The sequence below is a fragment of the Trachemys scripta genome, chromosome 8 (genome assembly GCF_013100865.1).
Source record: "Trachemys scripta elegans isolate TJP31775 chromosome 8, CAS_Tse_1.0, whole genome shotgun sequence".
Taxonomy (NCBI): Eukaryota; Metazoa; Chordata; order Testudines; family Emydidae; genus Trachemys; species Trachemys scripta.
Window position 1 is genome coordinate 44,153,551 of NC_048305.1, and position 22,394 is coordinate 44,175,944.

The 22,394-nt window shown below is 51.4% G+C and overlaps 1 protein-coding gene across 11 annotated transcripts in view; it reads left to right on the forward strand.

Annotated features, from left to right (window-relative positions):
- Window positions 1–22,394, forward strand: part of LOC117881392 (myomegalin-like) — a 162,662-nt gene that overhangs the window by 89,609 nt on the left and 50,659 nt on the right. For all 11 annotated transcript variants that reach the window (XM_034778579.1, XM_034778581.1, XM_034778582.1 and 8 more), the window contains 12 exons: window positions 132–290; window positions 660–773; window positions 1,052–1,189; window positions 2,030–2,209; window positions 2,862–3,056; window positions 4,248–4,394; window positions 6,697–6,778; window positions 7,463–7,554; window positions 8,845–8,961; window positions 9,654–9,791; window positions 10,103–10,215; window positions 11,084–11,211. In XM_034778579.1, the coding sequence (XP_034634470.1) occupies window positions 132–290; window positions 660–773; window positions 1,052–1,189; window positions 2,030–2,209; window positions 2,862–3,056; window positions 4,248–4,394; window positions 6,697–6,778; window positions 7,463–7,554; window positions 8,845–8,961; window positions 9,654–9,791; window positions 10,103–10,215; window positions 11,084–11,211 (1,603 nt within the window). The remainder of the gene's footprint in view (window positions 1–131; window positions 291–659; window positions 774–1,051; window positions 1,190–2,029; window positions 2,210–2,861; window positions 3,057–4,247; window positions 4,395–6,696; window positions 6,779–7,462; window positions 7,555–8,844; window positions 8,962–9,653; window positions 9,792–10,102; window positions 10,216–11,083; window positions 11,212–22,394) is intronic.

The following is a 22,394-nucleotide window of genomic DNA, read 5'->3' on the forward strand; positions in this document are numbered from 1 at the left end:
ACTCCTCATTGTTTTTAACAGGATAACAGCGACTCCTGAGGGTGTCTCCGTCTCTGGTGTGACTGACTGACAGGGCTTCCTGTTAAGTGGGCATCTTATGGCAAAGAAGTGAGAAGTGTGTTTCCTTTCAGGAGCTGCGTAGTGTTGTGCAGCAGGTACAAGCAGAGCTGCAGGGCAAGGTTCAGGAGCTGCGGGCCCTGGAGGGGGAGAGATGCTGTGAGATCCGGGCCCAGGAGCAGCGTGCTCAGCGTTTGAGCCAGAGGCTGGCTCACAAAGAACAGCTTCTGCAGGTGAGGTGAAATGATGTGAATCAAGGATTAGCCGCACCTTGGTATTTGGGTGCCAGCAACCACATGACCATGTGCAGCTCTCCAGTGCCTGCCCTCAGAGAGATTGGAGTCTGAGGGCAACCCTCTGGCTACAGCCACAGGGAGGGATCTGTAGCTGTGGCTGATGCCAGTATGACTCAGCCCGAGGTGAGTCCTGACTGGGGAGGGAATCAGACAGATTAACACTGACCTGACCTGTGGACTCTGCCATCCTTTGGGTGTGGGGAGAGGAGAGTGAGCTCGGGGAGAGGTGCTCTGACCTCAGAACTCCCTGCACTGGCTCAGTAACGTTGGTGTCTGTGCTGATGTGTGCTTATGGGGCACCTTCAGGAATCCCGGGAACTTCTGCAATGTCGGCAGAGCTTGGAGAAGAACCCTGCGGTGACTGATGCTTTGCTGGCGAAGTTACAGCAGCGAATCAAAGACCGAGATGCTGCTCTGGAGGTAAGCACAGGACATTCCAGCACAGTCTCCCCCATCCTTTCCCTGGGCTCCTGGGGGGGTGAGTAGGCAAAGCATCCCTTGTGCTTTGCTCTCCCTTGCCCGGGTCTGGTATCCCCTGCTCTCCCTTTCCCTGGGGCTGTCCCCATTTTCCCATCCCCATAGAGTGAGCTGAGTTCTCCCACGTAGTGTGAAGTAGGCTGCATGGCAAGAGAATTCATTGCCTCTGCACGAGGGAGTCTTTCTCTATGATCTCTTTGTCACCTTTTCTCTCCCTGTAGCGAGCAATAGATGAGAAATTTTGTGCCGTGGAAGAGAAGGAGCAAGAGCTGCGACAGCTCCATCTCTCTGTGAGAGAGCGGGAGCGCGACCTGGAGAGACTGCGCAGCGTCCTGTCCAGCAATGAGGCCACCATTCATGTAAGTGTGATTCCCCTCCCCAGCATATTGTCTCCCGTGTATTGCACCTATGTGTAGGGTGATCACCAGAGCTCCCGGCTCAGTTTGGCCCAGCATTCATTCCATTGGTGTGGCCAGCCCTTACGATGCTGCTTTGGCTGCCTCATCGATTCCGTGGCCAGAAGAGACCACTGTGATCATCTAGTCTGAGCTGCATCAAACAGGCCAAAGACCTGCCCCACAATAATTTTAGAAAAGATCTTGATTTAAAATAGTCAGTGATGGAGAATCTACCACGACCTTTGGGAAATCGTTCCAATGGTTAATTAGCTTCACTGTTAAAGATTTCCACCTTATTTCCAGGCTGAATATGTTTAGCTTCAGTTTCCAGCCATTGGATCGTGTTAGACCTTTCTCGGCTAGGTTGAAGGGCCCATTATTAAATATTTGTTCCCCATGTAGATACTTATAGACTGTGGTCAAGTCACCCCTTAACCGTCTCTTAAACTAAATAGATCTCCTGGGTCTGTCACTATAAGGCTTGTTTGCTAATCCTTTATTCATTCTTGTGGCTCTTCTCTGGTGAGTGCTTGCTTAGCATACTACCTGCATACATCCTCATCCCTCCCCACCAGGCAGTTTTCTGATGGCCTCCTGCACCTGGGGAAGGAAGGGGTTAAACTAATAGTTCCATATGGCATTTCTCAGCTGGATGCTGAGGTGGAAGCTTTCCTTAGGGAGTGAATGTAATGGCTGTTTGGGGCTGCACAAAAGGGTAGAATAATTTCAATCCTGTTTACTTAAGTGCACAAGAATCTACTTGGGCCTCAGTGTGTTCCTGGTTTTCTCTGTGGTCCCTAGAGCATGGACAGCCTGCTGAAAGCCAAGACGCTGGAACTAGAGCAGGTGTCAGCAACCTGCCAGAACCTCCAATGGCTAAAAGAGGAAGTCGAGGCGAAATCCAGCTGTTGGCAGAAGGAGCAGGAGGGGATAATTCAGCAACTGCAGACCTCTCTGCATGACAGGAACAAGGAAGTGGAAGTAAGGCCCATGCTCCCTGCTGCAGTGCCTCCAGCCATTCCCTCTTGGATGGGATCCCTGAGCACTACTGCCAGGCTTCTGGGCCACTCACTCAATGCCACTGTGCCATCCGGCTCCCCTTGGAGCGGGGGTCAGACCCATTACCCTGATTTGGTGGAGTGTATGGGAGGAGGTGGGGGAGCAAACTCATAGCCCTGCTCCTCTTGGTGATCCCCCAGTGTGTCACCTTTTTAAATCTCTGTGCTCTTGGCCGCAGTGCAGAGGAGGGAGCACATCAGAGGCAATGTAAAAATATCTAAACTCTCATAGTCCTCAATTTGAGCGCACCAACAATTGCCGGCTCTGTAGAAGCAAAGGCTCTCCCTACAGAATGGAAGCACAGAGGCACGTCAGCCTCTGAGTGACATGCATGGCCCAGCCCCTTCCATATGTGCTGCAGGAAGAGGGGGGGCGAATCAGGAAAGCTGCTCCCTGGAATCATGGCAGGCCCTTGAATGCTGCGTTGGCATAAATGTGCGTTGATTCTCTGCCAGTGACTGCATGTGATCAGAGAGGTGCTCCCAGGCTGCATAGCCATTCATCCCAAAGTGCCAGGCTTCTCTGAGCATGGAGATGGAATGTCTCAACCCCTTTCTCCCTCCTTTTCCTCTAGGAGCTCACAGCAACCTTGCTCTGCAAGCTGGGCCCAGGGCAGAGTGAGATTGCAGAGGAGCTGTGCTTGCGTCTCCAGCGGAAGGAGAAGATGCTGCAGGATCTCCTGAGTGACAGGAACAGACAGGCTGGAGAACATGAGACCGAACTTCGGGAGCTGCTTCAAGCCGTGAGCACCCGGGAGCAGCGAAGCCGAGTGAGTTGTGCTCAGAGCAGCCGCTGACCAGCGTGGCTGTGATGGGTCTACTGTGTGGAAACTGATCTCTAATCTCTGATGCCATGGGGGGAGCTGCAGGAAGTGTCTCATGTTTCAGAACCACATAACAGTGAGAATACCCCCCTCGCCCATGTTAATGCAGAGCAAGGTTACAAATATCAACTCGTCGTCTGTGGGAATTCTACGGTAATAATTGTGAGCGCACCGTTCGCTTGTCCACGTGCCCCACGGGCCTACGTTGTGAAACCTGGGGGCACTTCTTGTGCACCCAGATCAGGGTTTGCATGTGCGTATTGTGAGGTTGGGGAGAGGAAGGTGTGCAGCTGTCGGCTTGTGCACATTCACGGGGCATTCTGTGCACGCATACCACCACTGCCTGGCCAGCAGTCGTGGGAAAGGTGAACCCTGGAGCTCTTCCCCACAGCGGTGACATCAGGCAACCAGAGGGAAGCCCCATAGCCTGGTGGAGCCATCTCCCCTGCATAGAATCAGAAGGGTGGAGGGACAGCATGGGGGGTGCTCTGTCCATTGTATGTTAGCTGTATTTAACAGTCAGACTAGTACTCAGGACAATTGTGTGCACTACCAGGGAGTTAATGTTTCCACAAGAGTCTTACCCTCAGAATTGCCTGTGTTCTGTGCATTGACATCAGTCAGTTTTAAATTTCACTGGAGTTTTGCACTGAATTTTCCTTTTTAACAGGATTAAAAAGCCAAGCTCCCAGCTATCTCCACAGCATTTGCCTCCCTTCTCTCCTCCAGCTCCCATCCTCTATCCTCATCCCCTCTGTCCTTCCAGTCCTCCTCCCATATTGCTGCACTCTGCAGCCCCCATGCCATGGGCAAGTTTTCACCATCCCAGTCAAAGGTTTGGTAGCACTGCTGAAGAGTTACTCAGCAAAGGCCGGGTAAGTGAAAGCAGGGGGCTGTGATGGCAGTGCTGTAGCATTGACTGTTGTGTGTGCTGCCACAAAGCCCATAGTAAAGTCCCTGGTTAGAGTTGGAAAGGAAAGCTCCTGATCTCCACTCCAGCAGCAAGTGATCGGTAAATCTGTCCTTATGTTGCCAGAGCAAGGAGTCCGGGCCAGGGTTTGGGCCAGTAGCCAACTGAGATCCAACTCTTTGTCACCTCTGCTTCTCTCCTCTCACCTTGCTTTCCCGCTGCGTCAGGTAGCAGCCGAGAAGATGGTGCAGGCTCTGGCAGAAAAGAGTGGCGAACTACAATTCCTGCGCCAGCAGCTGGTGGGGAAGGAGCTGGGGAAGAACCCAGCGGCTGATGGCAGGCCTCTCCTCCAGAAAGACAAGCAGCCCTTTCAAGTAGGAATTGTGCACTGGATTGTTCTGTCCTTTGCATGCTGCCTCAGGATGGGGGAGAGAAGTGATTGCTGTAGCAGCAGAGGAGAGAGAGAGGCCTGTGGGAAGAAAGCAAATGCAGAGATACCAGAAGGGGGGTGAGGAGACGTACTCGGGGGGAGGAGTGATCAAGCACTGAGTGTGTCACATGGAAGCCCTTGGCAGCTGTTAATATTTACTATTTGTATTGCTATAGTGCTTAGGAGCCCACTTGTAGATCTGGACCCTGATAGAGAGAGATGCACGGCTGTTTGCTCCCCCAGATATTAATCACTTGCTCTCGGTTAATTAATAAAACAAAAGTGATTTTATTAAGTATTAAAAGTAGGATTAAAGTGGGTTCAAGTAATAACAGACAGAACAAAGTAAGTCATCAAACAAAATAAAGCAAAAACATGCAAGTCTAAGACTAATACATTAAGAAACTGTTTACAGGTAAAATCTCGCCCTCAGAGATGTTCCAATAAAATTCTTTCACAGACTAGACGCCTTCCTAGTTTGGGCCCAATCCTTTCCCCTGGTATAGTCCTTGTTAGTTCCAGCCCAGGTGGTAACTAGGGGGTTTTCATGACTGGCCGCCTCCTTTGTTCTCTTCCACCCCCCTTTTATAGGTTTGGCACAGGGTGGGAATCTTTTGTCTCTCTGGATCCCCACCCCTCCTTCTAAATGGAAAAGCACCAGGTTTAAGATGGATTCTACCATTCTTCCTGGGCTGGTTTGAACTTGCTTGCAAGTAAACAAACCCATTCACAGTTCATTGATTCTGAAGCACCCTTAAAGGCTTCCACTTAATGTGTTTATCTTATTCTCCTAACTCCAGACATAGAAATAATACATGCAAACAAATAGGATGAACACACTCAGTAGATTATAACCTTTTGTAATGATACCTTACAAGAAACTTTTTAGATAAAGCATATTCCAGTTACATCATATTTACACTTGTAAGCATATTTCCATAAAACATTATGGAGTGCAATCTCACACCTTTTGTCACTGAGCATAAGCCAGGCTGCTTTTGTTGGAACCATTTCAATGCTTTCTTGGTGAACATAAGTCTAATTTTTATTTAAAGTTGTAAAACATGTCATAGGGTTTAGAATCATGGAGTTTAGGCTGGAAGGAGCTAATAGGCCACATCGGTGGTTTGTCTCCACTCCCCAATATCTCACAATGAGCTGAAGAGACTTTCCTTAACCTTTCCAAAATGGTGCATTTGGGCTGAGCTCCACTGTTAACCTCTGAATTCTCAATGCTGAGTTGCACAGAGAAATATCTCTGCTATGTAGCTAGCTAGTGTGGCTCAGCCTAGAAAAGTTCTTCAGAGGGCTCTGGGGGAGTGTAAACAGGGCTGACTTGGGAGTGGCTTTGTAACCTTTACTGTCGTGCTCACTGCCAGCACCCCCAGGGTGTCCGATTTAGCAGGTGTCTGGAAGAAGGCAAGGCTCTGATGGAAGATTGGTACCCATCATGGAAAATCCCCCGGCCTGGCAGTGTCGCCCATGCGTACAGCCTGTGGGCATATTTGATTCCTCTGTGTGCCTTCTGCATTCAGACCATTGCTAAATCCTGCCACTTTTTCATGACAGCAGCTTCGGTTCATCCTTTCCTCTTCATTCTAGCTATTAAAGCCCTAGACCAGTGGTCCCCAACGCGGTGCCCGCAGGCGCCAATGCATCTATGTGCGCCTGCGTACTGGCTGGCAGACAAGCATCCGCCGAGAAGCAGCGTCATCAAGAGGCGTCGCTGCCAAAATGATACCTTACAAGAAACTTTTTGCATAAAAAAGTTTTTGCTTCTCGGCACCCACCAGACGAAAAAGGTTGGGGACCACTGCCCTAGACCATTCTCTTATCTCTTGCACTTTTGCTGCAGTCTCTTCTCTGGTATCCCTGCTACTTAGTCCCCCTTGGTGCAACCCAAAGATAGTGGCCAAGAACCTCTTTTCCTTTTCCTACTCTGGATGCCTCTCTCTTTGGAGTCCCTTTCCTGACTTTCCAAGCTTGTTTCTCACACCAGATTTAAGCTCTCAGCCCATTTGTGCTTGTCTCCCTCCATTCCTCTGGGTTCTGAGATCCCCAAAATCTCTGGTCAGCTCCCCCATAATTGAAAACCCCATTTGGCCAATGGTCTGTGTGATACCAGTACAGGAGCATGTGGCGTGTTTGGTCTCAGCGCTGGGCGGTGGGTGGAAGGGTCTAAACTGTGCAGGGTACACAGGGTGATCTCTAAGGGGGGAAAACCCTGACTCACTTTGTGTTTTCAGGAATTACTGCCAGGAGGTTGCAGGAATGCTACTGCTACCGGAATCTCCAAGGGAGAAGACAGCAAATACAGGATGGAGAAAGGTCAGTACAGCGGCAGCTTCTTTCCAGTCATTACGAAGGTGACCCAAGGCTTTTGCCATGGGGAGAACTGTCTCGTGACAAACAGCCTGCAAAGACACCAAAGAACTTTAACCAGGAGTATTGACTAGAGTCATCCTTCCCCAGGGTTGTGAGGCTGGGGATAAAACTTGGGGCACTCAATGACTGTGGCTTGGGTTTGGGATGGGAGACTGGTGCTTGGGAATCACTGACAGGTTCTGGACTCCAGTGCTGAGTGGAGAAAGTTGGTGTGGGAGGGGGAGCTGGTGTTTGCTGATCACTGGGCTAATCAGAATGTTTTGCCCTCCTTGACTGGGAGGAGTGCGGTTAATCTGGGAGGGCAGGTGGGGATACTTGGAACTCTTCCCAGGGCTGAGGCCACTGGATTCTGGACTCTGGAGGGGAGGGCATCGGGAATGGGAATGGACTCTAGCTGGGGCGGCTGGTAGTTGAGGATCACTATGGGAGCAGCAGCATTAAAAAAGGCCTTGAAAAAATCCATCTCGGTGGTAGGGGTGCAAATGCCATCAACTTGTTCAGGATTTGAGCTCTAATTTGGAAAAGATTCTGTTTCTAATGCTTGCAGTCAGAAAACCAGGGTGTGTTTTGGTAGATAATTCAAGTCCTGCGTTAGTGTAACTTTTTGGGCTGTGGTTTCCTCTCCAGGCCCGTTGGAGATGGCTGCCGAGCTGGAGAAGGAGCTTGTTAATGCCAGAGAGGAACTGGAGCTAATGTCAAGAAAGGAAAGAGAAAGCAGGGTGAGTTTGTGGCGAGACCCTGAGCGTCTGCAGTCTGAGGCTTGTTTCACTCTAGACCAAATCCAGCCTGGCCTGCCTTCAAACAGCCATGCTATGTTCATACTCCCACCCTGTGGGGAACGGGCTGTCTCTTGCTCAGTGTTTGTATAGTGCCCAGCACAATGGAGCTTGGAAGCACTGAGTATTAATTATTATTTGGTTTCTGGTAAGGACCCTGCATGGGAATGGAAGGTGCTAGCCCTGGTGTCCTGGTCAGATTTTCAGCTCTGGCGATTACATTCAGCCTCCCTATTCCTCTTGCATTTTTTTGTTGGATATAGTTTCTTTTTCACGTCCTGTCACGAGCAGTGCATTGTTAAATTACTGCTTTGTTCCACCCTAGAGGTAGCTTATTTCCTAAATGGAAACCATCTAGATCATTACATTTGTGAGTAGCTGGCCTATGCTTTATCCCGGAGATGCTCTGGTTTCCGGTGTAGCGACCTTTATGCTCACTACTGACTAGGGCAGCGATTCTCAACCCGTGGGGTGCTGGGCCACATGGGGTCCAGGTTCCTGGCTGCTTGGCCACCCAGCGCGATGGGGTCCGGGTGGTCCAGCCGGCCCGGGGAGGGCTGTGGTTGGTGTCGGAGCTGCCAGCCAGCCCCACAGGGTTGGGGTCCAGGCTGCCACCCGGCTGCCCTGCAACCTGATCCTGCACAGCGGGGTCCGGGGTCACTGCCATCCTGCCCAGGGCTCCACTCCTGGCCCCACTCTGTGGAGGGGTCTCTGGGCAGGAGACGCTGGACATGGGAGGTTTTGGGGGGAGGCACGCTGTGGATCTCAACCTGCAGCCCAACACAGCCCACAATGATAAATAGGTTGAGAACCACTGGACTAGGGATTGTCCCCATGTGGTGTCAAAGTCATGAAGCTGACAGATTGATGTGGGTCCTTCATTTCCATTTCCCCTCCATCAACTCCACAGGCACCTCTCTTGATGGAGGGGTGATCAAAGGGTCTGGTTATGGGATTGCAGTGCTGACTTGATGAGACTGAAGGAAAGTTTCCTTCCTGGGCCCAGTTTGGCCCTCCTCCCCCTTTCTCAGAAATGTTGTCTTTTAGCCTCAGATAGAGGCATCGTACAGCGTGTAGTAGTGTTGCACTGAGTGAAGGAGGCCACTCACGACTCTGGCCAGCACCACAGATTAGGGGCATGAGGATGGAATGATTGAGGCAGTGGCATGGAGGGTTTATGGCATGTGTCTGGGTTGCGGAGCTTTCACTGACCCCGTGGTCTCTGCTCTGTAGTTGGAGCTCTCTTCTCTTCAGTCTGTGGTGACGGCACAGGAGGAGGAGCTGCAGGTGCAGGCCTCAGATATTGAGTCCCTGACCAGGAACATCCAGAGCAAGGAGGACCTTATAAAGGTGGGATCTCTACAGTTCTCCTGACATACTGTCTGATCATCTCTGCCCAGTGATGCTAGTGAACAACCTCCAGTTCCCCCCACCTCGAGGCTTCTAGCTGGCTTCCAGTGTACTGTAAAATGTCAGAACCAAGAAGCCAGGTTTCCATGGAGATCAGCAACGAGGTGGATGCATGAGGAGACTCCTGAGCTGTATTCGAGGTCTCACGCATGGATCTTATAACATCTCGGGCTTGGCATCCTGGGCCTCACCCCATGGTTCCTGTAAAACACGAAGAGTTGGGAACCCAGGGCTCCATCTGACATCTCATTATGTAGGAGTCTCCCATCATTTTGCTCAGATGCTCATTTGGGGATCTTGTTATTCTTGGAGTGCCCTTGCTGTGCATCCTGGACCTTGTTTAGGAGTTCTGGAGCGTGCAGGATGCATTGCATCCTGTCTGGAGTCTTGAGTCAGGCTCCTGTTAGCATAAAGCAACAGTAAGGCTTGCTCTGGGATGTTGGTGCTGCACACCTCCGAGTGTGGTTTTCTTCTGAATTGTCTGGCTCACCCTTGGAAGGGATAAGAGTTCCCCTTGTTAGTGACCCTAATCTGCGATGTCTCTAGGGACCTTTGTAATTCCAGCTTGCATTGATTCAAGGGGTGTCTCCTGTTGCTGATCTCCAGCCAACTCTGCTCTCCTTGGCTTTCAGGACCTGCAGATGCAGCTGGTTGATCCCGAAGAAATCCCAGCTGTGGAACGACTGACCCAAGAAGTCCTGGTGCTTCGGGAGAAAGTAGCCACAGCAGAGTCACGAGGACAGGAGGCTACAGGAAACAGATGGCAACAGGTAGCGCATGCTCTGATGAAATCTCCCGCAGAGGGGATATCTCATGGGCTGCAGGCTCAGGCCTGTTTCTAGTTCCTGCAGTTAGTTAATTCTCTATTGCCAGTTGCCTGGGAGAGAGTGTGCCAGTGTACGTGCAGGTATAAGAGGGGCTCAGATCCTCTTTATGGCACAGAGAGGTGGTTTGGATCCCCCTCACGGGCGGAGGTCAGCCCCTCATCTCCATGTTCCTGACATGACCAACTCCAGTCTCTTGGCTGGACTCTGCTCAGCTCCTACGTCTGCCTGTTGCTTTTTGCCTCTGCTCTCCCCAGCTGTTGCTGATGCTGGAAGGGCTGGTGACGGAGAAGAGTCGCCTGAATGAAGCTCTGCAAGCAGAAAGGCAGCTGTACAGCAGTCTGGTGAAGTTCCACACTCACCCAGACAGGTAGGGGGCCCTCATGCTGTCGCTGCCATGTGGTCCTGCGAGGTGGAGGAGCTGCACTCCCTCTGGGGGACTTGTTCAAAGGGAAAGTTGAAGCACTAGGGTGTCCGTGAGCCTGTGTGAGCAGGGAATTGTTCAGTGGGCTGCTGCTGGGGAGTGGCTGATTAAAGGCAGCGTCCTTCCCATGGCAGAGGAGATCACATGAGTCAGGCGAGACAGCAGGAGTTAATCACACCCCAGAGCTCTAAAGCTCCTTTCAGATTCTCCTCTCCCTTTGATTTCTCCCCGCCCCCTTGGCTTCCCCTCCCTTGCCTCCTGACATCTCAGAGAGGCTGCATGTCCCTTTGTTAAATCATTGATCTGAAAATTGCTTGGGGCTTCTAGTGGTTTGTCCAGGTCATTCCCCTCCCAGACAGCATGACTGACGTTGCTACCCTCCACCATGCGAGCCCTGGTGGTGGTGGGGAGCTGAGCAGTCTGCGGGACTGAAGGAACCACACACACATGGAGTTTCTCTTGGTACTTGGTTCAGTGGTGATAACTAGTGACGGCCAGGAAGCTACTGTCCCTGCCCTGACTTCCCAGGGGATTGGGGGTGAGTCTGGGGGAACTGCTCCGTGGGTGTACGAGTCTGTGCCTGACCCATGTGGGGGGCGGGTGCTGGGGCCCGGCACCTGCAGCATGTTCTGGTCAAAGTTAGAAGAGAAGCGGAAGGAGCCAATGCTGGATCTACCTTTGGAGCATGGATGAGCAGTGCTCTGAATAAGTGGTGGTTAGACATGAGCTGGCACCGCTCTGTCTCCTTACTGGTGTGGACATTCCATGAAGCCTTTCTAACCCTCTTCCCTTTCTGTATGACGTGTCTAATTAGCCCTGAGAGAGGCCAGACTCTGCGGGCGGAGCTGGAGGGGGCCCAGGCGCTCCGTGGACGACTGGAAGAAGCTCTTGGCAGAAGCATGGAGCATTTGCGCAGGCTGGAGACCCTGGGCGCCTTTGGAGGTGGGGAACAGCAGAGTGTGAGAGAGAGCCCTTCCCCAGCATGCCTTCTGAGCTCTGGCCTTCACCCTGCCACCTGCCCTGGATGGAAACTGGTCACTAACCGAGCAAGCCTGGCTGACTGACTCTGGGAGGGTTGACTTGTTACTAATGAGATGATAGGAGTGGTGCATTTAGAGCTGCCCTGGAAATGGCGATCCGTGCAACCCATGTGTGTCTCGTCTATGTACCTGTCTCTGGCCCTTCAGGGGAGGTTATGAAATGTATTTGCACATTTGAGTCATTCCATTTTAGTTGATCCACCTCCATCTTTCTCCTACTCCTCCCTTCGTTCCTCTCCCAATGGGCCAAATAAAGATTCCCTCCCTGTGAAAGCGATTTTAAATGTTCTGTGCCATCTCACAAATGCATGGGTGTGTATTTTTATTTTCCTCCAAATCTTTCCCAGTCAGTTAAGTGCTGCTCATAGGACAACGGCTGCCTCCGCAACCATATGACAGAGTAAAGAGAGAGCCAAGTGTCTGGGGAGAAGCATGTTCTCCCTTGCAGACAGAGCTAGGCCCTTTGACAAGGACAATGGCAGCCAGAGAGGCGGTCCTTTTTTGGTGGTTGCTGTATCACTGATGTTGATTCTTGGCCTAACAACGAAATGACCTGTTTTAGCCTACAGCCAGATCCAGCTCCTGTGGAAGCCTTGACTGGAATCTCTTCCATTTCTGTGGTTGAGACAGTCTCTCTGCCAGCCTTGGAACATGACTCATTCGTCCTGGGCTAAGCTTTTTCCCCGTGGGTTGTAATCATCAGCAAGCTCCTCTGTGCAGCAAAAGGAAAGAGTTCCCAGCCTCTCAAGGACAAAAGGCTAAGGCTGAGAGGGGTTGGGGGTGACAAAGCCCTGTCTGACCTGGCAGGGCGTGTTCCTCTCAGGATGGCATGGGCCATGACGACTCTGCTCCATGTTCTCAGCTTAGGCATGCCCCTCTAGTCCGTGACGAGTAGACCCTAGTTCCTTGCGCTGCTTTGAACGCTTGAGGTCAGGCTGCAGGACCCCCCTGGGCAGATGCAGCTCTATGCTATTTTGCAAGTGGGCATTTCCATTCATGAGTGCAATGTCTATTCCAGGGCCTCCGTTTCTCTTTCATAAAGGTATTCCTACTGCCGTAAACCAGGAGAGCCAAACCAGCAGGGATTTCTCACACCCAGCTTTTCAGCGGCCATCCTTTGAGTGGCAGAGGGGAAATCTACCACTTCTTATGTTCTCTGTGAGCATGGGTGGGACTAGATCCAGTACATCGCTTAGCCACCCACTCTCTGTCTCTTGCATGTGCTTATCTGGACCATCCTCTCAACAGTGAGCAATAACATGAGGCCTCAACCTGGGATGGCAGAGCAACCTGGGCTGAGGAGCTGCAGTTCCCTTTGGTGTCCTCGTTCCCTGCACACTGCCTCATTCATGTAGAAGGGATAGAGCAGCTCTCACGCTTCTGTCAGGAGGAGACCAAACCATTCATGTGTTTTAACCCTCTTCCCTCTTGTGTGCTTTCCACCCTTGAGTTCTAGGCAGGGGATGGAAAAGCCCTGGCTAGCTGTGTCCAGGTCATCTCCCCCTGGCCAATTCAGGACTTTTCCAATGCGTGTTTGCTACTGTTTGAATGTGCTGATTGATAGCCATTCCACTGCTACTCTGGGGGCTGCTTTCGTAGCCTAATATATTTCATTGCAAGGAAGTTTCTCTTAATATTTAATCTAGATTTCTCCTTTCTTAATTTCATCCCATCACTCCTAGTTACATCTGTATCTCTCTCTCTCTCTCTGTGTGCTGTTTACATCCTGCAGATATTACTGTTGTGTTCCCCCTTTGCCATCCCAGACAGATTTAGCTCTTTTAATCTTTCCTCCATAGTCCATTACCCTGCTAACTCTGTCACCCCTCTCTGAACTGACTCTCTCTCCACTTCATCAATATCTGGTAAGGTGCCCAGAACAGAATGAAGTTGTATTGGCATGGCCTAATGGCCAGGTGATGTGATGATGCTTTTACCTATGCAGCCCTGAGCTGTCACTGTATTGTTTTCTTTTTCCAGTTTTGTCATGCTGCAGTCTTGTGTCTGATTTTGCTTCTTTCAGCATCCTGGCCTCCCAGCACACCCTGGAGCTGGGGTTTGGACTGTTTCCCCCTGATGTTAGCTTAGTTCTTTCCAAGCTCTATGTAAAGGATTTTTTTTTTACAAACCCTTTTAGCAGTTATCCTCATAACTCCCTGGGAGGTCGGGCAGTGCTGTTAGCCCTATTCTGCAGCTGGGGAACTGACAGATTAAGTGACTTGCCCGAGGTCATGCAGGAAGGCTGTTGCAGAGCAGAGGACTGAACTAGGGTTTTCTCAATCCTGGGCTAGTCCCCTGGCCACTAGATTGTCAATTCTCTGAACCTTGTATTTTCTGCCTGGAGTATGTCTCCCTCCTGACCCTTCCCCATTTTAGTTTCATCTGAATTTCATTCCTGTGCTGCCTGTGCCCCCATTCCCAGCATCGATAAAGATAGGCTGTAGCTAAGACTAGTTCCTGCAGCACCCCATTGCACCCTCCGTCCTGCACTGCTGTTGTGTGGGTTAGCATAACCTGTGTCATTAGCCTTTCTCGATGGCCGTTCTGACCCCTTTCTGTCCACATACTAGTATTTATACCAAAGCTGACTTCAGTTCTAAGAGTATGGTGACATGAGAGAGTATTGCGCTATATTTGGACTTATAAAGCATGCATCTGCTGCATCCCCTTCAGCCACTGAGCCTAGTGAAAAAAGCATTCAGCTTTGTGTGGCAAAATCTTGGTTTCTGCTTGCTCATTATTCCGATAGCTGTGAGATGTGTAGTGGTTTCCCCCATGCTCCATTATTTTACTGTCAGGGCACAGAAGGAGAATGGCCAGATCCCTTTTCTTTCCTTGGGGGGACATGGTGGAGCGTTTGCTTTTCTCCAATCTTCTGATCCCTCCCCATTTTTTGGATCAAAAATTGAATTGCCGGCCACCAACAGTGACCTCCTGAGGGCAGCGGGGAGCAGAGTATGCAGGCCTCTAGCTGTGTCGAGGGGCAATGCTTGTGCCAGTCCTGGTTCCCAGGTTATCCCAGAAGCCATTGCAAAGATAGATGTTGGAGTCTAAACATTCCTTTGTAGCTGCAAATAAATGGCCAGTCCATTGACTAGCTGACCCACAGGCCGAGAGAGGTCTCTCCTTGTTAAAAGGTGCTATCTCCAGAGTCTGTTTGCGTTACCTGTAGCCACCCCTAGCAGTACAGACTGCTCTTAGTCTCTTGTGCCAGCCAGAGTGGGGGTGCCATGCTTCCCACTCAGAATAGCAGCGTTTACACTTGCTACACTGGTGCAAGGCAGAGGGAATTAGACCCAGAGATGGCAAAGATGGCGAGATCCATAGATTCCAAGGCCAGAAGGGACCAAATATGTGGCCTAACAGTTATCTGGTAGGTTATTTTTAGCCCATCCACTGCCATCTTCTCTCTGGAGTTCTTCCCTGTGATGTAGCATCAGTGCTTTGTCCAGGCCGGTGTAAATACCAACACTGATGGAGCTACTGTCCCAGGAAGTCTATTTCATGGTCTAAGGACCGATCGCCCTGGCAGGCTGTCTTCCTGATTGTTTCAATTCTCCTTTTTTAAAAACTGTTGCTCCTTCTCCTCCCATGGCCTGGATAATTCTCCTCTCTGCAGGGTGTTTGCACCCTTCAGGTGTTGGTAGACTCCTACCAAGTTCCCTCTTTTTTGTTACCTAAAGAGAAGCGGTGGGGGGGTTTGAGCATTGGCCTGCTAAACCCAGGGTTGTGAGTTCAATCCTTGAGGGGGCCACTTAGGGATCTGGGGCAAAATCTTGGTCCTGCTAGTGAAGGCAGGGGGCTGGACTCGATGACCTTTCAAGGTCCCTTCCAGTTCTAGGAGATCGGATATTGGGCTCTTCTACTACAAAGAATCCTTTACGTCAGGCCCAGGCCCAGTTATGCTGGGCATTAGGTAGCCCCAGCTGCAGCAACGTCTCCAGCGCCCTGCTCAGTTGCATTCCTTTTCTCCTTGCTCCATTTCTCAGTAGCTCTCTCTGGTGATTGCCTGTTATTCCTCACCACTTTCTGTCAAACACAATAGGCTAGTTTCACACACCAGACTCCCATACCTCCCTGCTCTCCACATGCAGCTCCCAATCCCATTGGGTTTTCTTTTGCAGCCCCATCCTATTGCACACTCATCCCATCTCATACTTGTGTTCCTGTTGCCTTAACCTCCCATTAGAAACTTTTCTCCCTTCCAGCTGTCTTTGTTTTCCATTTTTCAGAGCTGACTCTCCTTGTGTTATTGCCTGACCATGTTTCTAACCTTGGAAGGGACCTTTTGAGTGATCTCTGTTTCCGCTGGAGCGTAGGCCACATCCCCGCTAGTCGCTGTCATCGGGGGGGGGGGGGGGGGGGTCTATCACAGCTCTGTTTGCTCTTCCCTCATCATTCATAGATGTGCTAAATAAGAACAGACAGAGTCCCAACCGAGCAGCACTCCACTGGAGTATGGGTGGGTCTCAGCACGTGTGTGTCAGAGAGAGAGATTCTGAAGGATGTTCTGAGATAAGCATTGGTTTCCCCAGCCGTCCCCTTCCCTAAAAGTCCCTCAATGGGGTTCAGACTAAGGCGGTGGCAATATTCAGTAGGAAGTGTCTTTATGCTAAAGCTGGAAGCTTAATACTTCAACTGAGCCAGCTGAAATACTTGGCTTGGTAAGAGGAGGTCAGTGGTGTGAGCATCTCATGCTGTTGGGTGACCCTGTCTCCCGGCTGTGTGAGAGAGCTAGGTTAGGCTGCTGGGGAGGACGAGCTGTGCTGTATTAAAGAGAAGCTGTACATGGTATGGAAAGATCACTCCATACTGGAGATGACCAAGGGCTGGGGTCTATTGCTTTAAAAATCCCAGGGGCCAGAACATAAGAATGGCCATACTGCATCAGACCAAAAGTCAATCTAGCCCAGTATCCTGTCTTCCAACTGGCCAATGCCAGATGCCCCAAAGGGAATGAACAGAACAGGTAATCATCAAGTGATCCATCCCCTGTTGCCTATTCCCAGTTTCTGGCAAACAGGGCTAGGGACACCATCCCTGCCCATCCTGGCTAATAGCCATTGATGGACCTACCCTCCATTAACTTATCTAGTTCTTTTTTGAACTCTGTTATAGTCTTGGCCTTCACAACATCCTCTGGCAAGGAGTGCCACAGGTTGACTGTATGTTGTGTGGAAAAAATGCTTCCTTTTGTTTGTTTTAAACATGCTGCCTATTAATTTCAGAAGGACACAACTGGTGCACTTCAGGCTTCCCAGGTGCGGTAGCAACAAGGGGTCAGCTTGGCTGGTGTGCCTCTCTGCAGCCCCATTGCTCTCAGGGGAGCTGTGTTGATGTGCACCAGCTGAAACTGCTTCAAGGGTCCGAATATGTTAAGAGATGAGGGAAATCACAAAACTGGGCCTGCTCTTGCTGCCTTTGACACTGATGGGAGCAGAACAGGCCTTTTGCTGCTACTGCTCTAAGTCCTCTTGTGTTAGGTGCTACAAGTGCAATCTCAGAGGGCAAGGTTTTGCAAAGCAATTTGATACCTTGTCTGCCTGCTTTTTAGACCCCCATATTGGTGCCTGCCAGACAGGTGATAAGCTCTGCGGGAGGCTAGCTTAAGACACTGTAGCAGAGGTGCAGAGAGTTTGCGGAAGCACAGGAAAGCCAGTAAAAGCGATGGGCCTGACTCGTGGGTGCTGTGGAGGTGCCGAAGGCTCATAAAGCTGATTTAGTTGTCTGGGCTTTCCCCTCTGTCCCAGAGGAAATTACTCGAGAGACCCTGATAATACAGCTGCCTCAGAGCCATTCACCTAGGGACAGGGCTCCCAGTGGATCATGTGGGATCTGCGGAGGTGGGAGACACCCAGCTGACTCATCCCACAGAGGGAGCCCCACCACCTGATGGAGCAGTGAGGGGAATGGTGAGAGGTTCTTTCTCGCAGGTTTGGCTGGAGGAGGGTCCTGGGGAGGATCAGGCTCCCTGAGTGCGGCCGGGCAGGAGAGCAAACATGGGGAAACTGCAGCATCTAGCAAGCCCAGCACAATGGCAGGAGTCGTAACCTACCTATGCTGAAGGGGAACCTGGCAGAGCTCGCGCCGAGTGCAAACGATGCTCTACCCCATGCAGGAGGGTGCAAGGAACATGACGCGCTGCCGCAGCTTTGCAAAGGGCTGCTCCAGGATGTGAAGTTCAAAGAGACTCTGGGCGGGGCTTGTTCACGGCTTGCAGAGGGGCAGAGCAACGCCAGGCTAGCCAAAAGAGGGCTTTGCTAATACGCTAGGGGAGCAAATAAATTAAGAGTATTGAAAATGTTGAGGCTAGGAAGCTGCTTTTTAAAATCTCACTATGTAAACTTTTTTGGCCCATTAGGCGGTAAAGGAAACCCTTCTGATAATTAGTGATCTCTGCAGAGCAGAGAGGGAATGCTATGCAGAATATGCCAGTGAGTCCAAGTCACCTGCATCCTAGACTAATAGGCCAATTAACAAGTTTACTGAATCACGGCTAACTCTTTGAACAAGCATGGGGAAAAGCCAGTATGGATCCAATCTTCAAGTCAGGAAAAGGAGAGCAGCCCTGCTAATTACCAGCTGGTAAGTTCAGCTTCTTTCCCTAGGAAAATGTTGGACCAGATATTAAGAGGAAAAAGATCTGTAAAGATGGAAGGGTTATTGGAACCAAGAGCAATAAGCAGCGGGGGGATTTCAAGCAATGAATCCTCAGAATGCCGGTATAGTGCTTTATTTCGAGACATCCAATACCCCAGGTAGACTGCAACAGGCTGTACTTACATGGGTATGAGAGGGGGAGAGAGAGTTCTCACTGCTCAAAGAAACTGCAGCAGAGTCCTGCTGCTAACAACCACGTCTAAACTAGTAGCTGGCATGAGTTGGACCCTAGCACGGAGAGAAGCAAAAGGTAGAAACGGCAGCTGCTGGGGCTGGGAGGTGGTTTCTAGTAGGGTGCTGCAGGGATCAATGTTAGGGCTGGTTTTATGAATGAGCTGGACTAGCAGGAAATGACCCTGAAATTTGCAGTGGTACTGTACTGGCAGGCCATGTGCAAATCAGCTGCTGTTAGAGCTGTTAGAATGGCACACAGGCCATTTTAAACAAAGACTTGATCTGGAGAATGCCGTTCCAATGCATCTTGGGCAAACTAACCAGAGACCCGCCTATTTCATGGGAGTGAGCTATGGGGAAAGGGTAATGCCAAAAAAGAGTGGGGGACTCGAGTGGGCAGACAGACAGGTTTGTATCTGAGATGGCTGGGAAGCACCAGTGAGAATTGGCGCTGCCTATATGACTGTGATGGAACAGAGAGGAGATGGTCCCTCATGGCTCCACTTAGACAGCAGCAGGAATCCTGGGACAGGTTCAGGCCCCTGGCTGCTACGGTTCCTATGTGCCACTCTAGTGGAACATGGGGGTCTGAAGGTGTGGGGGGGAAGCCCCCAGGGGATTCCCCCAGTGCAGGGCCAGTGTATGGACCTTTGCTGTCCCCTCTCATCCCCTAGCCTAGGGGTATGCGAAGAGCAAGAGGGGGTGTGGTGGTCAGAATGCTCCGAGCTCAGGCAAGTTTGAGCTGCACAGCAGCCCACAGCCAGCTGAGAGAGACTGCGTAAATCAGACCTCGGGGGAGACAGCTTAAACTCACTGGCACGCCCCTTCCTGGGGGTCTGTCCTGCTGTGGATGGACCCCTCCAAACACGAAGTATATAGGCTGGTTAATGCAGAGGGCAGCAGGCCTGAGTCAAGCACCTTAGCATGGAAGGATAAAAATAGCATTGAGTATTTTGTAATAAAGCCTCTTTACCATTTGTAAATATAGGCGGTCTGTGAAATATTTGGCCTATCCAGAATACATGGCAAGTCCATCCTCAACCGGACAGTGCTCAGCACTGGCTGCTAAAGCCCTGCTTCAAACAAGAGCCTTCCAAATTTTCCCTAAATAATCCCTAAACCTGTCTGCCGGAAGCTGGGACTGGATGACTGGGCATGGATCACTCGATAAATTGCCCTGTTCTGTTCACTCCCTCAGTAGCATCTGGCACTGGGCAGCGTTGGAAGACAGGATACTGGGCTAGATGGATCTCTGGTCTGAGCCGCTATGGCTGTTCTTATGTTTGCCTTGAAGTCCAAAAAGTGTATTTTACTTACACTCGTATATGGAAAAACTCCCTAAGGGGTTCTGCCCATATTAAAAAACGGGGGAGAGGATAGCCCAGTGCCGAGACTAATGGTGCAATGCAATCTTGATGCTGTTGAAGTAAGTTTTGAGTTCAGCGGAGCCAGGATTTCTCCATCAGCGTGGAGAATGGCTGCTGCAGAAAGTTCTGGGCACGTGAAAACAGGAAGATCTGTGGAACCTTTTGCAACCGTAACTCTAGTGGGAGCAAAGGAACGCAAGCCATTGAAATAGACTGATTGGAGAAGGGAGCAGAGCTTTTGAGTTGGGGGAGTTTGCTAATGACACTAGAAGGCAGAAGGGAAGTGCCTGGCAATAGACTGAATTTTTCAGCTCTATTCATGGTCTCTGAATTGGTGGGCTCCTCTGAGGATAGCGATGGAGAAGCTATTGGAGGTGGCTCCAGAGAGAACCTGGCCGGTGTACAGTTAGCTAGGATGCATGAGTACCTTGAAAGAGGGGCAGAACTGGGCTCAGCTTTGATAGAATTGTAAGAAAAAATTAACTGAAATGGTGCCTGTCCCAAGATGGGCTTCAAAGACTCGGTGGGGAGAAAAGGGAGGCTTGGAGGAGACTCGATTGAGATACTGAACCTCATGAAGGGAAGTTTAGAAGCTCGACTGGTCCCTCTGCTCATTCTGCCTCACATTGCAAGAACCAGGGAGTTTTCCTGCTTAAATGGCGTTACATTCAGAGCAAAGAAAAGCTCTCTTCACACAGTTTCTGAATTCACTGCCTGTAGGTCAGAGTCTAGAATCTGAGTTTATGGACAAGGAGCAAAAATAAATGTAATCAAATCTAATGCTTCAGGGCATCAGTTTTTCTTCTGCCGAGGCCAGGCAGCAGTTTTCACCATGTGTGGCACTGACAATTAGCCAGGTGCTATGTGAGAGGCGTTGCCTTCCCCTGAAATCCCCGGTATTGCTTTAATGGCAGAGGGTGGATCCCAGACTTGGCAGCCCACTGGCCAGCTCTGGTCCTGTGGAAGTGGGAAGGGCTGGAGAGCGCTTGGCATGCCGTGGTCAGCAGAGGTAACTGCATCCCACCCTGCTCCAGCAACTGAGGGTGGCTCTGCCCTGGTGGCCAACAGGCCCCGCCCCATAGCCACAGTGCTTCACGCGCAGAGGGCAGGGCAGTCAACCTTCGCCCAGGCTGCAGGGTCTCCTCTCCCATTAACATATCCCCCAACTAGGCTCAGATAAAGCCCTGGACCCTCCTTGTGGGACAGACCAGGGGGTCTCCCTCAGCACCCTCTGTGGTGCGGGGCTGGGCACTGCCTCGTGTCTGACCTCCCGGTTCTGGAACTGGAAGTGGATGTTTCACTCTCCGCACGATCCATAGGAGAATCTGAGGCCACCTCCCCGCACCCATGCTGAGAGCCAGGGCGGGCAGTGGGGCGGAGGGGGTCAGAGCCTGGGGACTACCCTGTGTGTTCGGCCCCTGGAACAGCTCTTGGGTGCGACCCCCTGAGAAGCCGGGGACTCTGCTGGGTGGGTAGGAGGGGCTAGGAAGGGCAGGTGGGTGAGGAGCACAACCATCTCCAGCCAACCTTGGAGCATCTGCACTCCCCCTCTCCAAAAGCAAGGATCCCAGGAGCAGCTGGGAGGGAGCCCTGGTGAGTGAGAGCCTTCAATACAAGAAACTGGGGCTCCCCACCTTGTAACTTGAGAAACAGTCAGGGACTGGGGGAGGCTGAGGATCCTGCCCCCCGGCAGTGATACCCCAGAAGCTGGGGTTGCTGTGATCCTGGGATAGGCCAGAGGCAGCCTGGCTCTGGCTGAGCCAACAGGACTAAAGCAGAGCAACCATACCAAGCTCTGTTGCCAGCACTTTGCCCTGCCAGCCTGTGGAGGGAGGAGAGCCCTGCCGCCGCATGGCCAGGATAGCACTCCCCTCCAGTGCTCTGCCCTCAGGGCTGTTGGCGCTAAACATGGGTGATCCGGCCTGGGAGCGATTGACAGTATGCAGCACTGATGCTTAGGTGTTTGGGTATCTGCTGGGGTCACTAGACAGCCATGGCTGGTGTTTGAGGATGGCTTCCTGTAAGGTTCACTCTGTCCTGTAACCTCCCTCTTTGCTGCTGATATTGGAGCAGGTGGAGCCAGGTCCACGGCATGTGGGAGTCGGTGTTGATCAAAGGCAGTGGAGTCGTGCTGATTTGCACCGGTTGAGGCTCAGGCCCAATGCTGCTATTTCCTGCGGCTGACTCCAAACCTCCCTAAGATGTTCACTCCCAGCAATGGCCTGTTGCTGGGCTCTTTGCAGCCCTGGGATCAGCCGGTGACTCGTTAGTTCCTGGCTTTTCCCTTCCTGTCCTGATGGATCTTGCCAAGCTCTAGGCAGCCGGTGTCAGGAACCACAATTGACAGGCAGAGCAGAGTCTGGTGGCGCCTTGGTGGTTGTGAGGCTTGGCCCTGTTGGGCAGAAGAGTGCTCAGAGGCTGAGAGAAGCCCTTGGCTGTGCGGTGAGCTGTCAGGGGTGAGGGTATCAGGGAGCAGAGAGCTTGTAACACAATTATTATAATCCATCAGTACTGCAGTAGCACCTGACAGCTCCAGTCCTGACCCAGAGGGTTATTGCAAAGGTCATTTGGTTGGGGTTCCATTGGGTCCCCTATTCATCACTTCCCCTCTCCCTTTTGGACCAGACCCCTTTTGGCTGATCGGTGGTGTCTGCAGATTTATTCTACTTGTTGTTGCACAGTAACTAGGTTGTGCAGTGTCCCTGGGTCCGCAGCACGTGCTACACTGGAGTCCTTGCCTGTCAAGTCCCCCCTCCCCCCCCCGGGGCCTTGGGAGCAGTGTTCCCTCTAATTTTTCCCACCCATGTGCGGAATGAATTTTGTTACGTGCACCAATATGGAGGTGATGTGTGACACCTCACCTTCATATCGGTGCACATAACAG